This window comes from Anolis sagrei, chromosome 2, assembly GCF_037176765.1.
Source record: "Anolis sagrei isolate rAnoSag1 chromosome 2, rAnoSag1.mat, whole genome shotgun sequence".
Lineage (NCBI taxonomy): Eukaryota > Metazoa > Chordata > Lepidosauria > Squamata > Dactyloidae > Anolis > Anolis sagrei.
The window spans coordinates 221805555-221832793 of record NC_090022.1 but is presented as its reverse complement, the minus strand read 5'-3'; the positions used below and the strand labels follow the sequence as shown (position 1 = coordinate 221832793).

The 27239-nt window shown below is 39.0% G+C and overlaps 1 protein-coding gene across 9 annotated transcripts in view; it reads right to left on the bottom strand.

Moving 5' to 3' along the window:
* The window catches only part of TJP2 (tight junction protein 2), a 103272-nt gene that overhangs the window by 33405 nt on the left and 42628 nt on the right, over positions 1-27239 (bottom strand). For 6 of the 9 annotated variants that reach the window (XM_060762239.2, XM_060762231.2, XM_060762230.2 and 3 more), the window contains 3 exons: positions 3533-3586; positions 1928-2052; positions 979-1081 (listed from right to left, as the gene is read on the bottom strand). In XM_060762239.2, the coding sequence (XP_060618222.2) occupies positions 979-1081; positions 1928-2052; positions 3533-3577 (273 nt within the window). In that variant the 5' untranslated portion in view covers positions 3578-3586. Of the gene's footprint in view, positions 1-978; positions 1082-1927; positions 2053-3532; positions 3587-8945; positions 9042-16292; positions 16316-27239 lie in introns of those variants that run through there. The other 3 variants (XM_060762238.2, XM_060762233.2, XM_060762237.2) reach the window with 3 other exon arrangements.

The window sequence follows — 27239 nt, the reverse complement described above, 5'->3', positions numbered from 1 at the left end:
ACCAGATGTTAGGATTTCTGGGGGTTGAATGCCAAAAAACCTGGGGAACCACAGGTTGAGAACCACTGCCCTAGAAGGTCCAGGGAAACTTCAAAGTTTGTACAAGTATAAAAACATGGAAAGGGACAATGAGAACCAAGCATTCTGTATGGACATTGACTGCTAACAAGTTAAAAACTGGGGAAATGGTTCAGGACGAAGTGTTTGGAAATGTGAATGTCATACCATCACACAGTTATTGCGGGGCTCATGTTTGAAGTTTGATTTCTCTAAAGAGAAATTATGTGTACTTTTAATTCTCTAAGGGGCATTAAAAAGATTCATCAAACCATCTGTCATTCTTCTATGATGTGGAATTACTGTTTGTTGAACATATGAAATTGTCTGACACAAGCCATTGGCTTGTTCATCATGTCACTGCCTGCTCCAGCTGTCAGTAGTTCTCCAGGGATCTTAGAGGCCTTTCCTACTTCTGGATGTTAAACATGTGCTCTCCGACAGAAGCAGAGCCCTTCCTTCTTGCTACTGGGGCATACCTGGAAAAGTATCTATGGCTGCACATATATTCATTCCCATTCTTTATTGCAAGAGTTGAAAATGTTTGGTCCTCTAGGTGCTGCTGGAGTGCATCTTTCACCAATCTATCATCACCCAGCTGATAAAGTAGGATCATGTGAATTACAGCCCCTCAAAACTGGGAAACAGTGCTGCACATGTGCCTCAGTCCTGCCCTATGGAACTTCTAGTTAGAATATATAATTCTGGACCATGGGACTTCAAAATTTGCTGCGGGGTGGGGAATCAAGAAGTCATGCAAAAACCATGCATCCTCCGTTTGATATTGAACAGATTGCTGGATCCAGATGCTGAACTGAGTACTTCAAATCAAGTACTTACAGGCCAAAAATGCACATTTCTCTTTTGTACCCTCCTGCCCACCTCCATTGGTTCAGAAAACCTAAGTAATAATTAACTTACAATGACAGCCACTTTCCCACTTTTCCTTAACTGTTGCACAGCGAAAGAATGGGGTACATTTTCCATGGGTGTACCGTTAACCATCACCACTCTGTCATTCTCTCTGCAAATGGAAGCATATAGTCAGTTTAAGAAATAATACTACACTCATCACAGATAATAATTTCACTTGTTAAAAATATGACATATGCTCATGTCAATCCTATCCTTGGGCAGTTCAGAAAGTATCCCACCCACCACATAAGAGTTGATTCCACTACCCAATGTGCCTTGTTTGGGGCAATAGGGAGGGAGATCTTGGAAAAGTCAGGAGTTACTAAAACAGCCAGAAGTTTAGGAAATGGGCCCCCACCCATATCCAGTCCTCCAGACTCTACTCTGCCAAGGAACAAGCAGCATTAGAAAATATCTGCTCTGTTACACCTACAAGTAAGTAACCATCCAGGAATATTGGATTACTGCCCTCATCATTTCTGACTAGTGGCCATGTTAGATAAGGGTAATGTGACTTTTATTCCCAAGCTTCTGTGAATTCTGTTATTTGTGGGGGTCATGAAACTAAACCTTGGGATATATCAAGGGCCCACTTTGTTTAGAAGTGTATTTGCCTTCTGCAAACTTATTTTTTTAAGATGGCAAATATTATGCCAGGGAGAAGCACAACATATATACAGTACACATTCAATGCTGGAAGATAAAATAAACATAAACACTAAAAACAATTATCTCCACTTTCAAAAGAATTGTTTAAAACCATCTCAGACCATACTGTTGCCTTATTGCACTGTCCCAAAGGCTTGGTCCCACAGTCAAGTTTTCACCATCTTTCTGAGGGACAGGAGGGAGGGGGCTGATCTAATACAATTTATTGTTTACAAAAAGAACAAATGTTTTGTTTGCAAAATGAGAAGAAACAGACAAGGTGCGAGTATGAGTGTGTGTCACCTACTGAAGCAATCCATCTGCTGGGCCGCCTGCAAGGACATCTGAAACAACTATGGATGTTTCACCATTTTCAAAATGGGGGTTATCTCTGCCACCAGAGACTGCAATCCCAAACCCTCGCTTGGAGTCCTAAAGGAAAAGAAAAAATGGAGCCACTTATTTTATTTTGGATCCCACCCCAGGATATTAAGCAACAATTTTAAGAAAACAAATAATCAAATCTAAGACTAGTAGAAAGCAAAGCCTACATCATAGGGCAAAACTGTGTTAGTGTACGAGGTAAAGGTAAAGGTTTTCCCCTGATATTAAGTCCAGTCATGCCCAGCTCTGGGCTGTGGTGCTCATCTCCATTTCTAAGCCAAAGAGCCAGTGTTGTCCGTAGATGCCTCCAAGGTCATGTGGCCGGCATGACTGTATGGAGTGCCGTTACCTTCCCAACAGAGCGGTATCTATTGATCTACTCACATTTGCATGTTTTCAAATTGCTAGATTGGCAGAAGCTGGGCCTAACAGCGGGGGCTCACACAACTCCCCAGATTCGAACCTGTGACCTTTCGGTTAGCAAGTTCAGCAGCTCAGTGGTTTAACTCACTGTGTCACCAGGGGCTCTGGTATACTACTAGCACTCAATTACACCAGTGGAACTAGACAGTGGAAACAGGAGGAAAAAGACTTTGGGAGCACTGACTGCAAAGGAAGTATTGCATTTAAGAAATAGGCTCCTTGCACTTGTTGTCTATCTTCCCTTGTCCCACTGGGCAAGAGGTATCAGTCCACAGTTCAACTCTTGCCTCTGGTATAAATTCACACAGCAACCTTACTCTTAGATCCAGTTCTCCACCCCTGTGTGAAACAGGACAGAAAAAATACTGACTTCTGCAGAAAGCTTACATTGATAAAATATTTTGAACACTTGAAAGCACTATATTCATCCTAAATAACCCCTGTTCCGGCAGGACTGAAGACTGACAGGTCGCAGGTTTGAATCCAGGGAGAGCACAGATGAGGTCTCTATCAGCTCCAGCTCCTCATGCAGGGACATGAGAGAAGCCCCCCACAAGGATAAAACATCAAAATTTTAGGGGGTCCCCTGGGTAACGTCCCTGAAGACGGCCAATTGTCTCATACCAGAAGCAACTTGCAGTTTCTCAAGTTGCTCCTGACACGACAAAAAAAATCCTACATAACATATATATTATAGTATTGGGGATTATACACAGGAGTAGAGTCTTATAAAGGCATAATGTGTAAGTATTTCATAAATGAAAACAATAATTTCGTAGTTACTAAATAACTGAGGACACTAAAATTTGCAACAAAATGTAACCTATTAAATGCATACATAATGTCCATATGTGAGAGCATCACAGAAGAATTTAATATAACACCATCAACAGCAGAGAATCAGAGATAATGTCAAAATGTTTGAAAAATGCCCAGTTTTGCTTAGATACACCAATTTAAAGGCCTGAAAATGTTTTGTGATGGAAAATGGATTGCTCTAAGAACAGGGTCATGTTGGGTTTGTCAATACGATATCAACTCATGCATGCATGCATGCATGCAAAAAAAAAAAAAGCTGTTAGAAAACTGGACCACAAGTACTTACCTTTTGTAAGGTCACTGTGTACTGCTCCCATATCAACTCTTCCATGCCTGGGGCCTGTTACACAATGAAAAGCCATAGTCAATACAATATCAGAAAGAAATCTTAGAATTCTCTTCTCCCCCAAATTGTATCAAATATCAATAATTGTCTACATAAATTTTACATTACAATGTCTTTTTTAACATTACTTTTAACTTGCAACACGATGAATTAAAACTAAAAGTAAAATGTAACGGAAAAACATGTAGACCATGGTTATCTCACACTCAAAAGTATTGTGCCAGTCATACACAGAGTGTTTCAAAATAATAGAACCATTTCAAAGCAGTATGTTTCCACAAATTGTTAATGATGTATTTTGCTGGAGAACAAGAGCAGGTTTTCAAATACATGTTTTGGATGTATTGGATATTAACTGGTGATAAGTGAGTGAAACCAAATCTATACCAAAAATGGGAACAAATATTTTATTCTTTCTTGCGCCAATATCTGAAATTCTCTATTGAACCAGAGCTCAACCAAGGTGGGGGAAAAGGCCAGATAATTCAATCAAACAAGAGATTTGGGTGAATAACAACATCCAATATCACATATTCATCAGTTTAACAAAACTCCAATATCAAAAATAATTAATACATTTTCCACTTGCACATATTTGGTCTTCTGCAAAGGCTGGGTTTTGTGAGTTTTAAGCCTGAAGCACTGCTAAGTCGAATAAAAATGCAAAGGAATCAGAACTTAATGAAAAACTGTTAATGGGCTGACTTTATGATCATGGCGGGAAAGTCCTCTTTTTGGGACTCTGAAGAAACAGCTCAGAGTCATAACAGATATGACTACAATAGATCTTATGGCTGTTTCCACCCAAGGGCTTTCAAAGTATCTTGCATAATACTAACAACAAAACTAATAAAACTCTATGAACTCTAACACAAGATTAAAATTGGAATAAAAGAAGAAGAATGTGAAAACCACCACAAAGGATGCTTCCAAATAAGACCTTTTTGTGCCGTCATCCTGCCTTATTAACAGAATTTTACTGGGATATAGGTATCTTTCTATTTCTTCCTGATACCTCTGCTGCCCTTTCTCTTACTGCAGAAGTGAGACTGAAGAGGGAAAGTCAGAAAAAAATGCACAACACCATTTTGTAAGTAGAACAAGAAACCCTATCCTGAAACAATCTTAGGATAAGACAACATTCAAGATCTTTCATTCAGTGCCAAAGGCCTGAAGATACAAAACACAGTAGCCCAGCAAAATATCTGTAGTTTGAGCAGTTCTGTATTTGTACAGAAAGGAATGCCTTTCATATTGTAATGAGACATATGCAATACATACATATGCAAAGTAACTCTTGGTCTACAACATGGTAGTATTCTTAAAATCTTAGACTGAGAAGAGACACAAGGACATTCCAAATCTATCCATTCGACTATGCAGAAATATACCATCACACTACACCACATCCAGCCTCTGTTTAAAATCCTCCAAAGATGGAAACTCCACCACTCCAAGGCAGCACATTCCACTGAACAGCTTGTGCCATCAGGAAGTTATTCCTAATGTTTAGGTGGAATCTCTTTACCTGTAGTTTGAATCCACTGCTGTATATCTTAGTCTACACAGCAGCAGAGAACAAGCCTGCTCCATGCTCAACATGACATCCCTTCAAAGTAACCTCAACAACTGATGATGTAATTGTGCCACCTCTGAATCCACCCATCAAATCCATTTTGAAAAATCTTTTACAGGTACTCTCTGATCTGGTGTTTGACTGTGTCTTCCACTTCGCCTACATCACTGAAGCACTGTCCATGAAGACTTCACTTCCTCTAACCAAACAAGTGAACTTCTGAGGGCGTCAGATCAGGACTTTGGGGATGGAGCTTCAATGATGTTAAGTGGAGGATGCAATCATAGAGTGAACTGAGGTGTATAGGAAATAGTTTCTTATTTATTTGTTTGCTTGTTTGCTTAATTTCTATCCTGCCTTTCTCGACCCCAGAGGGGTTTTTCCAAAGTGAATTTGATGAATAGGTTCAAAAGTGCCTCTGGTGGAAACTAGTACCATGTTACAAACAAAGAGTTACTTTGCACATATATGTAGTTGCATACATCTTATCCTGTTGATAAGGAGTTATGACCTGACACACATTACATTCAGTATGAGCCTCAACTTTTATTTATAGGCGTTATATCCTTCCTTTTTCCCAGAACAGGATTCACAAAGTGATGGTCAAGGTATCAACTCCTGGCATATTGGGTAAAATAATTGCCAGTGCCCCACATCAGATAACTTGGGAGGCACTGGAACAAAGGACTAACAAAAACCCTAGACAGGGTATATACTACAGTATATGGTATATTAAATTCTATTTATCTGTTATTTAAATGTATATATTGTTTTTATGGAGACACAGTGTCAAAGATGCAGCTAAGATAATAGATAAATATGTAAGACAGTGGTCTAAAAACTAGAGCCGAAAAAAATCAGATTTACTGTTATAGAACAGTAAAACAGCCAATTTTAAACACACCAAGCAGAATATAAATTATTCTCTAGAGGCCAAAACACTTATATACATTTTTCAAAAGTATTAACCTGTTGAGAAGGACACACCACAAAAGGGGTCACACAGACTATCTTCACAAGAGAATTTCAAAGTATGAGATCAGCCACTCACTCAGTCCCTCACCAACTGTGCACTGTGGGTCATAAAGATATGAAAACTTGGGGAAGTACATCTGGGAGATGGTAGTTGTTTAGAAAAACCTGTCCCATGTAATTTGTTGTTGACAGCTAGGTATATGTTGTATATTTATTTAAGATCTTCATATTCTTCTCAAATGCTCTTTAAAATGTTTTATATAAACAAAAGAAATTGAAACAATAATGAACATTTTGCAAACAAAACAAATGATTCAAAAGAGTATCAAACACTAAAATATTAAAATGCTAAGAATAGTTAAATAGTTAAAATGAAACAAAAAAAATCAAAAATGGAAAGCCCATTTGAAGTTGAAGGCCTGAAAAATGCCACAAAAGCTGTGCTTTCCAAACATTTCATGTTGGTGACACACTTTTTAAACATGCATCATTTTGTGACACAGTAATTCTGTTTTGCTAGTGAACCGGAGGTTAAACCAACCCTTTATAAGATATACGGACACCTTCACTTCACTTTCACTTTATTTCTTTCACCTACATAAATTGTAAGAGCAAAATGCATGCAGACACAATGTATTCCATGAAAACCTTTAATTTACATTTGAAAAAATCTGCTATTTGTATGATAACATACATTTCCAAGATATGTTCACGTGGCGTACCTACACACTGCAATCGACACATTAACATATTGTGACACATAGTTTGAAAAGTTCTGTGCTAAAGGATAACATACAGCATTGTAAACAAGGCCCAGAAACTCAAGGAAAACTTGTGCAAACTGGGTCAATCTGCTGTAATAACCAGTCCTAGATTCTGCACAGTTGCAGCCTATATTATAATATCTGAAGTTCTCAGGCTATCTTCAAGGATAGCCTCATACATAAAGCTTTGCAATAATCCAGGTTGGGGGGAAGAGGTTTCCATGGCATGAATATCCATAGAAAGGACATCTTTGCTTAGGTAGGATCATAGCAGTTATATCAATTAAAGCTGAAACTTTGAGTCTCAAATGACAGAGCCAGATCCAAGAGTACCCACAAGACTCCTCCTAAGAACATAAAAGAATAAATTACTGTTGCTGCTAAAGTAAGTTGTTGTTGTTGTTGTTGTTGTTGTTGTGTGCCTTTGAGTAATTTCTGACTTAAGACAACCCTAAGGTGAAGCTATCACAGGATTTTATGTGAATCACCCAAGATCACCCAGTGTGTTTACATGGCCAAGCAGGAATTTCACCTTGGTCTCCAGCATCATGAACCACTACAGCAGTGGTTCCCAACTTGTGGGCCCCCAGATGTTTTGGCCTTCAACTCCCAGAAATCCTAACAGCTGGTAAACTGGCTGGGATTTCTGGGAGTTGTAGGCCAAAACACCTGGGGACCCACAGGTTGAGAAGCACTGCACTACAGGCAATTTAATGGCAAACATGAAGGGCTACTTTGAATCAACAGGAACTTTTTACAAGCATATTCAGTGCCATCAGAGAAGATGTAGACTCACTACTTTAAATAAGCCCTACATTGTGTAGTCTGTTAAATCATAAGCTCAGTTAAGTAATGTTTTGCTTTATATTCACACTATTTTTTAAACTGGTCTCGACCTCCTTTAATCCCGCCCTTGCCTTTATTGCACAAGAAATGCCAAGAGATTTCTACTCACAGTAATTGGAGAATTTGAAGAGTGTCACTTGATTAATACAAATGCATAAAAATAGTTTCATTTTCTGAGTAAGCTACAAATTGTTTCACTATTTGTGAAGATAGCAGAGCAACTTGTGCCACAGAAGATGGCAGGGAATATAAATATTTCTTGGGAGGTTTCTGCAAAGAGAAAATAAAACTGTCTCTGAATTTTTCATCCTGGAGTAATCGGAAGCTAAGAGGAACCAGCTCCTGAGGTTATATTTTGCAGGGCAGGGAAGTCAGCCCTGACAAAGTACTGGAAGTTCACCTTGGGAGTTCACTAGGCACAAAAGCCATCTGTGCTGTTCTAAATCTCTAACTCATAATCTCTTTAACATTATAAAATTTACAGCTGTTTGCCACTGCAGAGATACTAACCAATGCTGACAGATTAATGGAAGAAGCAAAATAACCGTGGGGGGCTGGGTAAGACCACAGATGTTATAAGTCACCATCTGAAGACTTCCGACTGTACAAGAGAGGAGATTAAATGGTCTGCCCTAACAAGCACGAATTTCCCAACTATGCTCACAACCAATAAACATAGGCCAGATAATGAGAAGCCAAGAAATGAGCCAAGTACCACCCATTCGCGAGAAATGTATTAATGCAACATTTTGGGAAGGTACAAAACTATAACATAAACACATTATGCACTGCCACAGCATTAAACTGGTAAAGGCATAAGACATTTAGCAAATTCTACCACGGTAATATTAAATTATTTTTTAAAATGTTATCACAAGTTTAATTTTTCACATCTAATGATGTGCAATATTAACTTTAATATTAATTTGGTGATTAATTATTACAGTCATATTTGGCAAACAGGTTCTTCATAAATATTTGACAAGCATAAAAGCCAGAGGTTCCTAACTTCAAACTGTTAAACTAACTAATCGTGCTATATTTGCATTCCTTTAAAATAATCTTACCTGACTCATCATTTTAAAATATACAATCTTAATGAATGAGTTAAAGCTAAATAATATATATGTATGTTATATATATATATATATATATATATATATATATATGAAATATTGAAAAATTAACTCACGTGCCATTTTAAAACCCCCAACTTTTTCACAGCATGCAGCCACATTCGTTGTAGAGCTTGAGCTGTCTTCATTCTGGCTGGCTATAATCTGTTAAGGCACTCTGAACATCCCAGTCTTTTCATCAGTTTCTACCACTCAAACATTGTTATGTAATTCTAATACAATAGTGGCCTACATACTCAGCCAATCCTGCCATCATTTCACATGGTAACATATAAAACCCTCCAAACATGCATAGATGAAAACACATCTACTTCTTCAACCAATACAAATTTCTTAACTGAAAAAATAATCCAGTATGGTATTTTTACATTCCTGTTTAAATAACTAATACTGATATCCGCTATGCAAGAAACAATATGGAGAATCTTACTCCTCCAAGGAGATTTCCGCAACATGAGGACTCGGCAATGACTCATAAACAGGATTTAGCAAACAAATATTGTATGCCACAATCTGAGCTAGGAAACAATTGCTTTTTTGGATTACAGCTCCAAGAATTCCCCAGCAGAGCATGCTGGATGGGGGATTCAGAGAATTGCAAAACACAAATGGTTTTTTCATATATATATTTAGTTCTGAGATCACAGTGGCATTGATGCTCTCGAGCATGTCATCATGAGACCAGACTGAGAGAGTTGGGTAAATAAGGATTTTTTTAAACTTAATCACATCCTGAGAAATCTGTAAGAAGCAAGAATAAGGAACCACCTGTGGTAGTTCACTGAGGGTCCTTTCTCACAGTCATATAACTCAGAACATCAAGCCAGAAAATACCACAATATCTGCTTTCAGGTCCATAGCCAGGATTTTGATTCGGGGGGTGCTGAGTTTGATTGGGGGGGGGGGGGGCTAAGGATCTACCCTAGCAAACTTTTTGTATTATTATCCCAATACACCCATGTATATGGGCTATATTGAGCATGGTGATGAGATCATGATATGAATAAACATAGAAGTTTAAATAATGTACCAGTAAGGCCTTCTCGTGGACCACCCTGAGAATTTGGAGGGGGGGGGCTAAAGCCCCTCAAACCCCTCGCCCCCCCCCCCCCCAGCTACATGCCAGTCTGTTTTGAACTGGGTTATCCGAGTCTGCACTGCAATATATTCCAATACAAAGCAGATAATGTGGGATTTTATTCAGCTGTGTGGAAGGGGCCTGAGATCCTTTGACCATCTCCATAGCCTTCCCCTGAGTGAAATGCCTGAGCCTCAGGAGCAATCCAATTGCTGGGCTATTCTTCAACTGCCCAGTTGATACTGGGAAACAAACCCATGGCACTTTAACCTAAGTCCTTGATGAATGAGCACAAACCCAGACCACCTTAAGAATAGACACCTTTCCCACCCATGGGTCCTAGCACCTTATGAGGCAGTTCCAGAGCCCTACACTACATCAAGAGGGTACTACTCTGTCCACTCTTACATTCTTACCCTGCTACCTAGCAAGATGAAGTCAATTTACCAACACTATCCATACCCATTGATCTGTGATTCCTGCTTGTCCACTGTCTAGCAAGATAAAGTCTGTTTACCAACACTAGCCATACTCAATGATCCGTGTCTCCCGCATTAAGTTTGGCAAGCAAAACAAAACAAAAAACCACACAAGTGAAAGGAAGAAAAAATTCCAACCAGTCCTGAAGCAACCAGAAAAGCTCAAACTGCAGGAAAGGTAGGATGTGAGGATGCTCACAAAAAGAGGCATGGGGAGAGATAGGCAGGCCTTTTATGAGCCCCCATTCTCCCCCTCCACGCTCCCAGTGCCAGGTCTTCTTCCCATGGAGGTCATTAAACACAACCTCTCCACTGCGTCCACCGTGTGGGTCTGCAATCCCCTTAGGCTGGCATCTGTGGGCATCTACATATAACTATACCAGAAGGGACAGAATAAAACAGGAAGCCTTTTATGATGGATCCCCTCTACAGGCTGGCCCCTTGGGCTCATATCATGCTCCTTTCCCTTTTCCCCCTCAGCATCCCTCCCTAGATCAGGTCCCTGGGCTTCAAGATGATCTCTATATGGACCAGTGGATGTACTGTTGTGTAGGATCACTGTGCTAAGTGTGACCAGATTCTCTATCAAAACTTCACAGGAACAGCAAAAACACAACTGTGAAAAAAATAAAAACATAAAAGTGTATTAATCCTCAATTAGATTAATTCCTGAGCTATTTAATCATTCACAGCTCCCCAAACTCCACTCCTTGGCTGGCTGTCCTTCTCTATTGCAGCTTTCTCCTATCTTCATGCCGCCCTCTTCCCATCACTCTGCAATTCTTTGCCTCTCTCTAGGCCATCTTTCCCCAACAACCTTCTGTCAGAAAAATTTCAATTTTATATCTGTTCTCCTTCTTGCGCCCCCCCCCCCCCCCAATGTACACAGCAGGCCCTGTGCTTGCTTAGTATCTTGTCCCAGCATGTCTTCTCCTTGTGAATCAATGCCCCCGTTGCACTGCTAACTTACTCTATGGCTCTCAGCATCCAGTTGCTTCCTGCTAAGCTTACCCAGGGGCAATACTAATGGCAGTCATATTTCCTACTTGATGACTGGTACTGTTCTCCAATAACTTAATCTCTCACCAAGAGGCTCTCACAGTTAGGATGCTTTCTCAATGGAGGAGGAAACATGTAGCTCAATAATGCCACCTTCTGGCTAGCAGAGCAACAGTTAAGACTGTTACATCTCTCCAACTGGGTTTTCAGCATGGAGAAGAGCAGCACATGTGTACATACAAGGCAAAAATAATATAGAAAGTTACACAAGAAGAGCAAGCCAGTTGCACCTTATCCAAATGAGCTCCTATGTGAACTTAGCTAGTTATGCCCAGGGTTTACTCATTTCAATGATGTGTCACTGGCAGGAAGCTACAAAAAGTTTCTGTCAGGCAAATTTACTGGCTTCTGAACACATACTTTGCTCATAAAAACTATTCGGTGAGTAACCCCATCTAGCACTATGATCAGCTTACAAAAGACAACTATGAACAGTTAAATAGCCAAGACAATAATGCTCACAGCATTAAAGTAGATCTTTATATTTCTTCAGTTCATAATTAGTTTGATACACACACACACTTTATGGAGGAACGAAATGGTGACCAGGAACCAGGTTGTCTGTATCTCTTGTGGAAGGAAACTACCCATGTTTACTTGAGGCTAATGCGCCATCAAATCTAATGCCCACCTCAATTTTCAAAACCCTGAAACTGAAAAAAGTATTTGCTGCCAAAATGTAAAGTGAAGTGGCAAAAAGTGCACTCTTTGTAAGTTGGCCAAAAAAGCTGCACATTACAGTTGTAGCATACTCAGAATTCCTTCTTTCCAAAACAGAAGTTTTAGAACACCAAAGCTTGGAATGCAACTATGCTGTAGAATGAATCCATGTTAATTGCCTTAGTTCATTGCTATAGGATCATGGTGGCTGTAGATTTACAAGGTCTTGAGCCTTCTCTGCCAAAGAATGCTGATGCTTCACCAAACTATAAATCCCATGATTGCACAGCACTGAGCCATGGCAATTAAATTAGAGGTGATGTCCCTTGAATAGGAGCTCCAGGTGCTCCTGAAGAAGCTTCCCCCTTTGCTTTGGCTCAGCCTTAAGATTACTTTATTAGCAAATCTAATAAACATCCTAATATTGGTGTGGTAATTTAGCCAAATAAAGGGGGGGGGGGGGGGACGACGCATTAGAGTCAAGTAAATAGGATAATTCCTTCCTCAGCAGAGAGAAGCATGTGAAGTTCAACTCCGTGAATGTACCTCTCTCTGCCAAGAAAGGCTGGAGACTCTTTCCTCAGCTAAGGATAACATAATGCCAGACTTCTCAATGGATTTGGCACCCTGGCACCCTGGGAGAAGGCAGCTTTGGGGAGGTTAGCACAAGAAGTCTGCATCGGAACAGGTGAGACTAGGTGAGCGAGGGATATTTTGATTGTGAAGTATTTTCAGTTTTCAGCAGCAGGCTGGCAGTGAGGGAAAAACCTGACCATTGAAATCCCTCCCTCAAAAATGGTTCTAGCTTTTATATGAAAATATTATTATACAAGGGGTCCCTTTGTGTAATACACAGGTTGACAAAACAGGAAGAATCAGCTAGATGCCAGCCAGTGGCTTTCCTCATAAATGGCAGGTGCTATCAACTCAAAATGGAAGACAAAGATTGCAGATTCACTCCTACAGTAAGGCTAACAATAGCTGTCTACCATGTGAACATATGTTTTCTGGCTCTGAGTACTGTAGAACATTGATTCTCAAATGGATCTTCCAGTTGTTTTGCGCTTCCAAGTCCCAGAAATTCTGGTCATCTTGGCCAACAGCTAGATAATATAGGACTAGATGTCAAAATACCAAGAATATCACTACAGATGTTCTACACTTGCAAACAATCCTTTTTGACATGGTGCATTTTTATCCACTGTGATACATGCTCAGAAATCATTCAATATAATTTATTTTAAATCCATGTAGGATTGTGGTGAACACACAAGTACTTTCATGAGAGACTTGTATCTGAGATAGTACAAAATCTCTGTACTGCTTAATGTATAACATCTTTCCCAAGCGGAAGCCACTATATGTATGTCAAGGTGTTGTATTAAAGCAGATGGCGATGCTTTTAGGTCCACCAAATCCAGCCAAAGAAAAACAGACTTTATAGAGTTGAAGATCAGAATTCAGTTCAACTTTCAGGTACCAACATTAATAATATAGACTTCAAAAGATATATTTAGGAACATCATATACACTTAAGAGCCTAAATATTGAATAAACCAAGTAATGGTAAGCAAGTAATAGCTAGTAGGCATTTGAATCCATCCACCTTCTCAGAGCATCACTTCCTCCATCACAACAAGGAGATATTGGATTGAGGATATCCAATTATGTCTCCTTCCAGTCTAATCACTCTGTGCTTACTATTTTTCTGGATGAGTTAGAATATTATGAACAGCACTTTTAGATGACAATGACGGGCTAATTTTCCTTCTGCCCTCCAGTTCTAAATTCTTTACTCATTCATTTTTGTTACGGGATCTCAATGCTGCTTCAGTTTCAGTTTTTTTGTACATTTAAGGAAACTATACCAAAAAAGCTGTGTGAAAAAAATTGTTAATTTATGACACAGAGATAAGCCCTTTAATTTGGTGTTGAATCACTCGCTACTAGTTATATCTGCAGCTACTATGAATTTGGAATAAAGCCAGCAGCCATTGCAAATTAATTGATTTGTTGCAGCTGTAACCAAGTAGCTCGGTGTTAAAACAGCAGCTGATCCATAAAACCAATGGTCCGCTAGAGGGTGATATTCAGCAATTGTTGAGGACCTTTTGCTCAAGACTGGGAAATTAGTGCCTAGTACATTGGGGTGTGGTCAGACACCAATTCTCTCTCTTTCATACACAAAGGAAATTAAGTCTACGCTGAAACACAGGAACTCTTTTGGCTCATCCATTTTCCTTGCGTGGAATAACTTTTCCTGGACTCACTACATTCCGTACAAAGGAGACAATAGCCCACATACTACTGAACATTTATGAAGTATTTTTAGAAGCCATTTCTCAAGCTTAAGTCATTACAATGGCAGAAATAAAAGCACAATCAAACCCAAAACATAGCATTCACAGCAGTTGGGAGACAAATCAGATACAAATTTGGCTGAAGGCAGCTATAAGCAAAACAGAAAGGTCTATACTTCATCCCTAAACACCTGCCTAGAAAAACACGTGTCAATAAAAAACTTCCACCAATCTGGAACCACAAAGGAAAAAAATGATGGGTTCTGATGAGATGATGAAAACGATGATAAATCATTTTATTTACAATCTGCATTTTCAACAAAAATAGGACTCCAAGGGTGTATCTGCATTGCAGAATGAATGCAGTTTTACACTACTTTAACTGCTGTAGTTCAATGCTATGGGATTCTGGTGTATGATATCTGGTGAGGAACCAGCACTCTTTGGCAGAGAACGCTAAGGTTCTTGTAAAACTACAATTCCCAGGATTCCACACCATTGAGCCATGGCAGTTACTGTTATCAAATTGCATTAATTCTGAAGTGCAGGTTCACACTCCAAGTGGCTTACAAATTAAAATGTTTGTGATATAGCTAAAACACACAAACGTTGTAATAGAATTAAACTATTAATGATATTAAAATGATTTAAAACCTACAATTGAAATAACAATAAAGTAGTTTAAAACAGTATAATTAGCCTCTTCTTTCTTATCCTTCAGTTCTAAAAACCTGGCTCTAGGCAGGATTGTTAAGTGTGAATGTGGTCCCTCTAACACTTGTTTAGAGACTGATTCAGGGCCCTTCCACACAGTCCTATATTCCAGAATATCAAGGCAGAAAATCCCACAATATTCTGGGATATCAGACATGTTTCCGAGGAGATATACAATGGATTAACACTGTATGCTACATAAAATCACATAATTTTCAATGCTGAAACATCTTTCCTTAAATAATGAAGTCATGGGAAGGAGATATTGTATCTGCTCTCAAAAAAAAAAAGTCTAAGGGCCCTTCCACACAGTCCTATATCCCAGAATATCAAGGTAGAAAATCCCACATTTTCTGAGTGTGGACTCAGATAACCCAGTTCAAAGCAGATATTGTGGGATTTTCTGCCTTGATATTCTAGGAAATAGGGCTATGTGGAAGGGCCCCCAGTTAGGATATTGGTTACAACAACCAGCTGGATTGTCACCGTTGGATAACATTTGGGGGTGGGCCAAGGATCTTCTAGCAAAAGCATTTGAGTACTGATTGATTGATTGTCTTACTTTATACCCCGTCTTTCTCCCAGCATGAGATCCAAAGTGGTAGCCACCAAGATGAAACAAACTGCACACTTAAATATTCAGCAAGGGACACCTCCAATTTTAAAACGGCAATCCCATGTACTAAAAATGTCAGCCTCATTCAAAACAAATACTAATGTATTCCCCTCTGGCCCTGGTTCACAGATCACTTGCAATTTATTTCTTTTTTAAATATATATATTATTTTATCATGGTTTAATACATTTGTTATACATTGTTTGTTTTACCACAGATACATATTATTCGATACAACCTGCCATACTTTTGGCATCTAGTGTTATTTTTCTGCTTATACATATTTTCTGTCCCTCACCACTGTGCTCCCCTCCCCCCCTCTCAAGCCACAGCTTTTACATATCATCTGTCCAAAATTTCAATTCTTCTTGTGGAGGTAACTTTCTTTATTTTTTAAATCCTTTTTCAATAAATTTTCTCCATACATCATCACTTGCAATTTATTTCTTACTTGCAGAACAATGTATGCCACACAGTGTGGCAAAAAAGATACTTACTTATAAAAATTTATGCTCCACAGCTTCAGATGCAACTTCTCTTTATAAATCCAGTCCAAGAGGAACCCACTTGTATCCTGCTTGACTCTCAACACCCAGCATCCTTCACTATATTGGTAAGGGCTGATGGGAGTTGCAATCCAAGCAGCTGCAAGACCAACAGCAGTTGCATATAGCTCTGCTTTTCTTATAGTCTTGAGCGCATTTATAAACCAGGGTATGACGTATGGGTCAATTGTTCTTTTTCTCTGCCTCAAACCAGCCTACTGTTCTTGCATGATATTACTGGGAAAAGGCCAAACTCCTCTAGCTTTTAAAATAAATAGTAACATAAAATCATGAATGGCAGTAACAAACAAATTGGCCATCATTACAAATTAATTGGACACTAATTATTTCCATCTGTGTTATCATCCCTTTGAAATACTTGGAGCCTTCAGTCACTTTCCATCTCTTTGCAATCCTTCCACAGCTGTATACACAGGAATATTATTCTGTGTAGTGGGATTTAATTCACAGACATTACTCCAGGAAATTTATCCTGTATAGTTTTTTAGATCTTTGCCCAAGGAAAAAGCCAGTGAAGCTTCAAAAGCTTGCATAATGTATTTTATGCTTTGGAGTTGGCTCAATAATGGCATGGCTGACTGTGAGTTTTGGATTTTGTTGTACTGAGACAGGTTTGTCTCAGAGGCAGCTTCAGATAAGTCCCTTCAGAGAATATTATGTCTGGCCATGTCTGTTTTACAACTGCAGCAATCTTTAAAAAGCGGGGCAAGTATTACACATATCAAACTTGGTCTATAGTTTTGTGTAAAATGATGTTTCCTTGTTCTGTCATCACTTAAGCTTCTAATCCTCAGATACTGTATTATTCCTACAAACTATTGGCTTCCACAGATCTGGCATTGCTTTTCCCACTACAGTAACTTTTCAATCTGTTATAAGGGTCTCAGATAATCAGCTTTCTTTGTCTATAAAAGTTATGCTTCTGTCATCCCTAAAAAATGTTGTTACCATCAGATTTCGCTAATCTACATAATTCTTGCTTGGCTTGATAACATTCTTCATCACAGCAATCCCTATGTTCCCTATGGTTTTTCTTCTAACAGAGTTCTTTAGAACGGATATCGTGGATCTTTAAGGACTGGAGCATTTGATGAAAGAAGGGATATTCCTTCTTTCATCAAATGACTGCTCGATGGATCATTCATAGTCTTCATATATCTACCACAATGTGAAACAGAATCTTGCTGGTACCACATCACCATCAATATAAATAAAAGTTGAGAATGGGAGTGGGAAAAGTCAAGCATTCCCCCAAATTATTTGGTGATGATTAAACAAATCACCTAAGTATTAGGAAGAGCATCTTGACACTAAGTGTTCTTCAACAGTGGAGGGTTCAACAGTTGAGTGCCTTCATCAGAGTTTTGATGACCAGCCCTCAGGAGTGCTTCAGCTATGCTTTCCTACATGGAAAAGGGTAGCATTGGGTGGTCCTTGTGTTTTCTGCCAACTTTATGGTTCTGTGAGTTGTAAGAGAAGAACTGTACACAATAGCATGTACACATACACACATCAATGAACAAAAGTATTGTATTACTGTATTGTTTTAAATTGCAGTGTTTTAATAACTTTTCAATCTTTCAAACCAATTTTTAATATGAGATTTGAAGCATTTTAATATTTAATTCTATGTGAATGTTCCCTTTTTGTATGTCTTTAGCTGCATTGTTCTTTTAAACTGTAAGCCACCATGAATCCTACTTCTAATAAGAAAGACAAAATCTTGACATATATACATGCCCTGTGAGATAAATGTGATCCCTGGAAACCCCCTGGTCTTTTGCCATTGCATACCTCAAAATTATAATTTAATCATTATGCTCAATAAAAATTGCATTATGCTGCTTATCAGCTTGTGACAGGATTACTTAGGAGAGGCTCATTTGAAAGAGGAGCTGGGCATAGATAATTCTCTGCTCCCTGACCACTAAAAATGTCCAGTTTATCTTTTTTTCTTTGCAATCTCTTCTACTGACCTAAGGAATGGTACAATAGCCACAGTGTCCTCAGCTGGCCTGATAAAACAACATGCTCCAGAATAGTCCAAGATATGAGCTAGACAGGCAGCAATTCTCATGACTGACAACACCACTGACCAGTTTCTTCATAACGACACAAACCAAACATGTTAGTCTTGAAAAGTAGAGTGATTCCTTTTAGTAATATGCAAAACCAGGCAATCCGGTTGCAAAAATATAATATTAAGTTTGTTTTAAATTAATAAACATGCATAGATATAGTTTTTGGCTGATGGATACCTAAATGGCTTTTAAAAGACAGTTCCACAGAGTTGTTTTAGAGGACCCGGAGATCTCTAGAGAGGTATATTCTCTAGTAATTAGTTGGCCCTCCAATAAACTATGGTAACTTTCTGAGAAAGCATACCAAAGAATCCTGATCTAGATCAGCAGAGCCCCCATACCTGCAGAACCCATACTTGCAGTCTCTCTATGAATCTATCAAGGTCCTGGAGGATTCGATGGTATACTTTCTCAGAACGTTACCATAGAGGTTTATTGGAGGACCAACTAATTACTAGAGAATATACTTTTCTAGAGATCTCCAGGTCCTCTAAAGCAACTCTATGGAACTGATTTTAAGGCAAATGGTGTTTGGTTATATCTGCAGTTTCAAGTAATCGTAGTCCAGCTGGGAACATACTGTATTCCCTGTAGATATGGGAGTCTTACTATACTTCAGTGTATACTCCATCTAGAACAATGAATCTCAACCTGTGGGTCCTCAGGTGTTTTGGCCTACAACTCCCAGAAATCCCAGGCAGTTAACCAGCTGTCAGGAGTTCTGGGAGTTGAAGGCCAAAACATCTGGGGATCCACAGGTTGAGAACCACTGACCTAGAACATCAATTTCTCCATCTGGAATGTCCTCCTCCCGATGATATTTCCTACTACAATTCCCTCCATCTCTGATGACTGTTTATGAAGGTTGGCTTTAAGGAGATTATAGTCTAAAATACTGGCTCTCAACTTTTAGTTTTCCAGATGTTTTGGACTTGAATAAGCTGCCTGATCCAAGATTCAAATAATAAGCAAAGAGATTCCACCTAAATGTTCAAAAGAATGTCTTTATTGCAGAAACTATTGCAGTAAGAAACTGTCTTTGGTCAGATAGACTCTTTGAAGATCTTTACATGAAGATTGGATGGACATATTTCAGGATAGCTGTAGTTGTATATTTGTAAATTTGTAGTTATATATTTCTGAGTTGATGACAACTCTACTACAGCAGGGTTTGGTATAGTGTAGCCCTCAAATTGGTTAAGGGAATTACTCCAGATGTTTCCAAACTAAAATTCTTGTCAGTCCTACACAGCATGGCCAACAATGAGGAGTATTGGAAGCTGTCATTCAGCAACAGCTAGGGAGCTGAACTTTGCCCATATTTGCCCTACAAATATCAAACTGCCAGTTAAGAAGTCAGCATGAGAAAACAGCACACACACATATGCTTATTACTCATTAATGGTATACCAAATACAGAACAGACTCAACATAAAACTGTTTACATATCTTTTGACAAGCGTACTGTAAATCAAGATGTAATAACCACATCAGCCATAAACTGAAGTGTAATTACAACATATAGTTGTGCGGATGTGGACCATTAAAATAATTTGCATTTCTCTACTGAAACCTTAGGTAGGTGGTAAGGACTCCAGTACAGAAGTGTTTCCAAAAGCATGGTGTTCCAGGTATTTTGGATGTGAGATCCCATAATCCTGGATCATCACTCAAGTCAGCTGAGTGTTCTGGGAATTGAAGTCCAAAACACCTGGAGGGCTAGAGTTTAGGAATCACTGCAGTGGAGTATATACACTTTTAACAGAGAGCAGCACAGGTCTAAATATATCTTATAGTAACAGGACTATATTTCTGTGTACACATTGCCTAGAAGAGTCCATAAAATCACCATTTAACACCTGTGTACTTTGTGATTACTATGGTTTCACTCTCTAATCTTTGCTAGTAGAACAATCCAATAGAAACTTCTCCCATGCTTCGTAACAATTACAACCAGTACTATTCAGTCACAACACAATGCCAACAGCAATTAGCATGACACTCCCTGTAAATACAAGGCCAAGAGTATTACACAGCCTTAATTTTCCATATGTTTCTTTTGTGGTTTTATGCTGCAGAAATCAATTATTTTAAAATTCTAGGACCATGGATACCCGGAGTTGTTTTTAAAGATTATTCACTAATGGGATATAATCTAATCAAGTCAGTATTACTATGTAACCTGTACAACACAATAACAGAATTGTGAAGTTTTTATTTGCTCCTCAGTACCATCCCTACACTTTGTCATTCATTTCTACAGTTAAATGGTTGTCTTCTGGCCTAGGTTTATCAATACAATTTTAATTCACCAGACATTTATTATGTCACTTGTATACATAACAGCTCTTTGCATAACAAAATTACACTTCTCTCACATTTCTCTCTTGTTGAAATAAATACTCTTAGCTAAGTCTTACTCAACATATAAGTGTGTGTGTGTGTATTGTCCAGTTGTCTGTCGACTTATGGGGCCCCATAAAGTTCACAGAGTTTTCTTAGACAAGGAAAACTCAGAAGTTGTTTTACCAGTTCCTTCCTCTTAAATGCAGCCTTTGTTTTTGTTGTTGTGTGCTCCTTCAAGGCGTTTCTGAACTATGCCGACCCTAAGGTGAATGTATCACTGTGTTTTCTTGGCAAAGCACCTGTATTCATTTGCAGTTTCCCATCCAATTACTAACTAGGGCTGGCCCTGCTTAGATTCCAAGGTCAGATGGGGTTTGGTGTCTTTAGGGTATTTAGGCTTTTTACACTTATCTGTAAACTGTATCACCATAACTCAAGTTTCCAAAGGAGTTGTCTTCAAAGTACATGTGATCCTTGCTTCCATGAATATACTTTCATGGAAGCAATATACTGTTCTAAGTAAAGCACCACCCTGCTTTACTTAGAACAGTGGTTCCCAACCTGTGGTCCATGGACCAGCAGTGTTCCCCAAGAACTAAAATATGGTATGCCGCCTCTCCATTACAATAAGAGCAACTGGTCTCGCGAAACCCTCTTATAATGCCGAGGCAATTGGGATGTCGGGAAGAGAGAGGCTGACTACCCACGAAAGGTGTGACAACAGGCCTCCTGACTGCTCCTTCTCCTCCTCTTCCCACCCCATGAGCGGAGCCATTCCATGTGGCACCTGGAAGTGGGGGCATATTGGTGTGTTTGTTTTTAGGCTTGTTCTTGGGGTTATTTGGGGTGCTGATTCAGAAAACTGCATTTGGATAGACCACATCAGCTCTAAATATGGTTCTCTATGGGCAAGCTGATGATGACTACTGGATGGCATATGTTCTGTATCAGAAAGAAGAGTGGATATGGTCTATCCAATGCAATTTTCTGAGTCAGCACCCCAAATAACCAAACCGAATCTAAAGTTGACCGAAAACCTATTTGTAACCCTTTCGGTAATAATGTTGGAGAGTGGTCCTTGGTCAAAGTGGTCCCTGGTCAAAAAAGGTTTGGGAACCACTGACTTGAAATGATATTATAAACTGTATTAAGTCATTTAACTCATTGGTGAATTAGGACAGCCACCACAAGGAACCCCTTTGCTTAATTCTGGGGATTTTTCAGACACTGACCTCTTTGTCTATTGAAATAATCCATTGTAAACTGTTTGCACTGTAATTGTTAGGTCTGGGCAAGAGAATGCGGGAACTGGGCAGGGGAGGGACAGAAACTCACAGACATAGGGTAACTTGTTTGATACATTTGCAAAAGCCTTTATTTTTTAAAAAAAACTGGAACGGCTTCGTTTCATTAGCCAGAAAACAAAGCCGCTATTGATATCCTCCAAGGCCCCATTTAACTGCTTCTTTCTTTTCTTCTGCACTTATCGCCTCTTTGGGTTTATTGTGGTAACAACCTAGGAAAGCAAAGTGTCCATATGAATCTCTCAGACCTTGCCCTACTTCTGTAACAGAAGTTTCTGCCCGCATCAAATACCAACTCCTTGGTAACTGATTTCAATATTTTTCTTTGCAGTCTCTTTTCAACTGGCAAGCTACAAGCCTTGAAAAATAGCTGCTACAATTTATAATCCCAAAACTGTTTCAGGCTGGAAACTGTGTGTAGTCCTCATACGTTCCTTTTAACATTGTGTTAAGGAAGGAAAGTGTTTATTTTACACTTTCAACTTAAAGTGGGCACTAGTTTAAAGCATGATTTAAACATTTAATACTCTATATTATATTTACTATGCCTTTGTATAATATAGCACATAATTTTCAACTTCTTCCTCATATTGCTACATGTAGCTTAGGGCCAAGAAATACAGACATTTAGATTTCTTCACTTATTTTACTACATACAACAAGATCACATAAAGTTTCTCCTGAAATGCAGCCATTTAAAAAAAGAAAAGGCACTGAAAATCCAAGTTCACTTTTAGCTAACAGTGTATCAGGTGTAAGAACAAAACAAATGGCAATAGAACTGCGACACTTCCTCTCACAGTCCACAAAAGTAAAAATGGCTTGGGATGTAGGAAATGAGTTATTACTGTGTGCCTGTTTCAACAGATACTAACAATGATTACAAGTGCTGCCCTCTGCCAAGGGCCCTCCCTGTCTTTTTCTCTTTTTAGCATGATGAGAACAAGAGAACACAGAGAAATGTTTGTTAAGAAAGCAAAAGGGAGAAGAGCAATTAGAAGCAGAGTTCTGCTCTCGCATGAATATTTTGCCACCTCTTTTCTAGCATGGTGCATCAAAGGATGTTTTCCAGCCTCAATAGACGCTGCTCAGCCAGTTCTCACAGTGGGAAGCCCTCCTTTATATCTGACCCTCCTTTATATCTGGAAGCAGAGAGCACTGTATTGGCCATGGGAGCTGCAGCTCAATGAGTAACTATACATGAATTACATACAACTTAAGATTCTTTTATGATAAGAAAAGAATCGGGAGTTCAAAACAAGGTGCAAAGCACTGAATATTTGGCTTCACAAAAGGAAAAGAATGCATTCATTTCAGCCTCTATACAAACCACAGAAAAGTTTATTAAGGATTTCTCCTTTCTAAAGAAATGAGCAAACAATTCCTCTTCAAAACTCCTCCAGCTACCAAAAAATGTGGGACACCTTGGGTCCCATATAAGAAAAGGAGGGATATAGTAATCTACACTTTTTAAAAAGAGGGCTCTACAGCTTTCTTACTGAAAAGTAGAATTGCTTTCCCCCAAAGTAGGACTTTAATAAAAAGTGGTACACAAAGGATGAAGCAAAACTCCAGTCTCACTAAAAAAAAAGCTTGGAAATAAAGTCTGTAGACCATTTATTCAGTTCCTGGAATACAGGTCTCTAAATACTTTTCATTCCCCACTCCCACCCCCAATATAGTGCTCGACACCTCACCCACAAAGCAGCAGTGTACCCCAATATGACTTCATTGTATTTATCCACTGGGCTGGAAGCAAGAACCTTAAGGAAGCAGCTCCAACTACTTTTCCACACACTACCTTCCAGTCCATCTACAGCTCTGAACACAATTATTCAGAAAGTCCTTGGAAATAATCTTGCCTGAATATCTGGAGCAATTGCTCTCCAAAATTGGGTCAAACAGACTAATGATCTGACTCTGTATAAAACAGTTGCTATGATCCTTTCTGTGGACCATCACACTCTGAACACACAAGGTGTCTAATTTCTGAAAGTCAACTAGGATACTTGAATGGAGGGCCACTAGAAAATTCTAGGGACAAATCAGTAGAGTTTAAAACCCTTGTGCCGCTGAACTGTTAACCTGAAGGTTTCCGGTTCGAATCCGCAAGACAGGGTGAGTTCCCGTCTGTCAGCTCTAGCTTCCGGGGACATGAGAGAAGCTTCCCAGGTAACACATCCCGGCACCCCAGGGCAACGTCTCTGTAGACAGCCAATTCTCTCATAGCAGAAGTGACTTGCAGTATATTCTCAAGTTGCTTCTGACACAAAAAAGTAGAATACTAGCTAAGACCCAAAATCTTGTCCTTGCACTTTACTATTGGTTTGTATCAGCTATAATGACCCATCTGACATTGCGCTTATCCTTACTACTGCCCTATAATAGAACTTTGCTCTTATCCTTACTGCTGCCATATTATAGGACTTTATCCACCAGTCCTATCCCTTAAATTGTTGTTGCACCACTCTGCCCACTCGTGATGAGAAATTTAATTTTATTATTGTTGGTTTTGATACTTGTTTTATATATTATAACATTGTTGACTTATTTTGTTTTAGACTGCTGTTTTGCATTTTAAATGTTTTAACTGTGTTGATTGGGCTTGGCCCCATGTAAGCCGCCCTGAGTCCCTTCAGGGAGATGGAGGCGGGGTACAAAAATAAGGTTATTAATACATCTTGCCTGAAAACCTGGAGAGCACGTGCTCCCAGATTTGACAATACTGGGATAAATTGGTTTAAGGCTACATGCACATTACTCCAAACATATTGGCTAAATCTCAGGTTAAGTGCTGCCTGGCATTCCCACTATTCCCACTTTCAGCCTCCCTCAAGAGCTCATAATGCCCGAGTTCCATTCACACTATAGAACTAAAGTGGCCTCACTCCACTTTAGCTGCCACAGTTCTATCCTATGGAATCCTGGGATTCACAGTTTAAGGAACTATATATCCTGGGATTTGTATTTTGATGAAGCACTAAAAGTTTTCTGGCTGAAAGTTCTAAATATATTCCCTTAAACTGTGAATCCCAGGATTCCGTAGGCTAGAACTATGGCAGCTAAAGTGGAATAATGTGTCATAAATGTTGTGAGTAGACAGTGGATCTCAGATTGCTGCTCAAGAGAAAAGCACAGAACAAAATATGGCTATAGTTGTCTCTGCCACCTTTATTCAGTGCTTGTGAAAATTACTTTATTGGACAACTGCCAGAAGCCCTCATCCAGACTAACCAGTTTATTATCACAGAAGGCCTCTAAGGCCCAAATTACACTAATGTGCAGAATGCTGCCACTTCTCTTGGTGTTTATCTTCGGAATGCCTAACAAACAAAATCTATTTTTATAAAACTGGAATGGATAATAGTTCCGCAAAACAGCTCCCTTAAAAGAACTCCCTCCCCCCTTTCTCACTTATGTATTTCCTAATTGCCTTCCTTGGGTATCAAACAAGGCAAATAAACATGCATAGGCAAGAAGATAAGGGCATTAGCCTCAGAAAAAAAGAAACAAGTCATAATTTGAGTACAAAGAAGAAGTCCTTTGGGAAAAAAGCCACTAAATATTATGTTCATCACTGTCATCTAAGAAATGCCTGGAAACAGTGCAGCTGCAAATGGATTGTCTTATCCCCACGACGATAACCCATGAAAACTTAAAACATTTCCATATATCCCCAAGCTCTGGCATTCTTCAGGGAATAGCCATGTACAGAGGCAATGGATTCAGAAAAGTAAACTACATTATTTAAACTAAACATAAATAATAGATAATCTCATCATTTCCAACAGCTATTATGTAGAACACATTAGCAAAGAGCTTCCAACATCTATTAAGATTACTATACAATAATAAAACGAAAGAAGCTACAACATGGAAATCCTGGTTGATTTAAATGAAGATGAAAATATCTGTATTTTTAATTGACCACATATAATACAGCAAACGAACAAGCAAATACAGTAGGCTGACTGTTGTGTCAAGAAAGAATGCAATGGTGTCATGCATGTTTGGCCTTGTTATTTGGTACTATTGTGTCTGCCTGGTGCTACTGTGTCTGCTTGGTGCTATTGTTTTATTTACCAGTCTTTCCCAACCTAGTGACCTCAGATCCCATCATGGCCAGCAGTCTTGGAAGATGCAGTCCAAAACATCTGGAGGGCAGCAGGTATCGGAAGCCTGCAATAAAAAGCTCTGCTGCAGGCTGTCCTAAAATATTTCTAACACATTATTATATCTTGCTAAAGGATGCACCAGGAATTTTGAACATGCAAAGTAAACAATTACAACACATCATATAATATGTTTAGGCTGTGTACTATTGTATATTACTGTGTACTACTGCTGCATCTACAATTCCATCTTGGCCAACATTATATATATATAGATTTTGCTAACTTTGTGATTACTATAAAGGGTCTTCCTCTAGGGGCAAACCAAGAATGGGCAACTTGGAAGTCCCTGAACAGACTATGAAGTGGAGTGGCCAGAACAAAAGACAAAATGGCACTACCGAGAATAATAATAATAATAATAATCTTCTTTAGACACAGAACAACAACAAAAAATACATCATAACAGAACAAATAAAATAAACAGTATAAAATAGCATAGTAAAATAAAATATAAAATAGCATAGTAAAATCAAACACAAAGGGTGGGCCAGAATCCTCCACCTTGTGTGACTGTGGATCAGAACAAACAACTCTGCATCTGGATGCTTGTCCACAATGCCCTGTCCAATGCACAGAGGAAGAACAATAAAGCTACAGGAAATGCAGTTGCTGTTGCCCGTTTTTGGTCTAAAACTATTTAGTTGCTTATTCTCCTTTCATTTTATCAGTTTTAAACTTATTTATTTATGCAATGCTTTTGACACAAAATAAAATAAAAACTATAAAAATAACAGCAGATCTCCTAGTCCTTAATAACAAGCTTCTACTTTGGCTGCACTTTCCATGATGTTAGTTCAGTAGGTACTCAGGAGTCCCCAGTGGCACAATGAGTTAAACCCTTGTGCCAGCAGGACTGCTGACCAAAAGGAAGTGGGGTGAGCTCCCATCTTTCAGTTCCAGCTTCTCATGCGGGGACATGAGAGAAGTCTCCCACAGAATGGTAAAACATCTGGGCATCTGCTGGACAACATC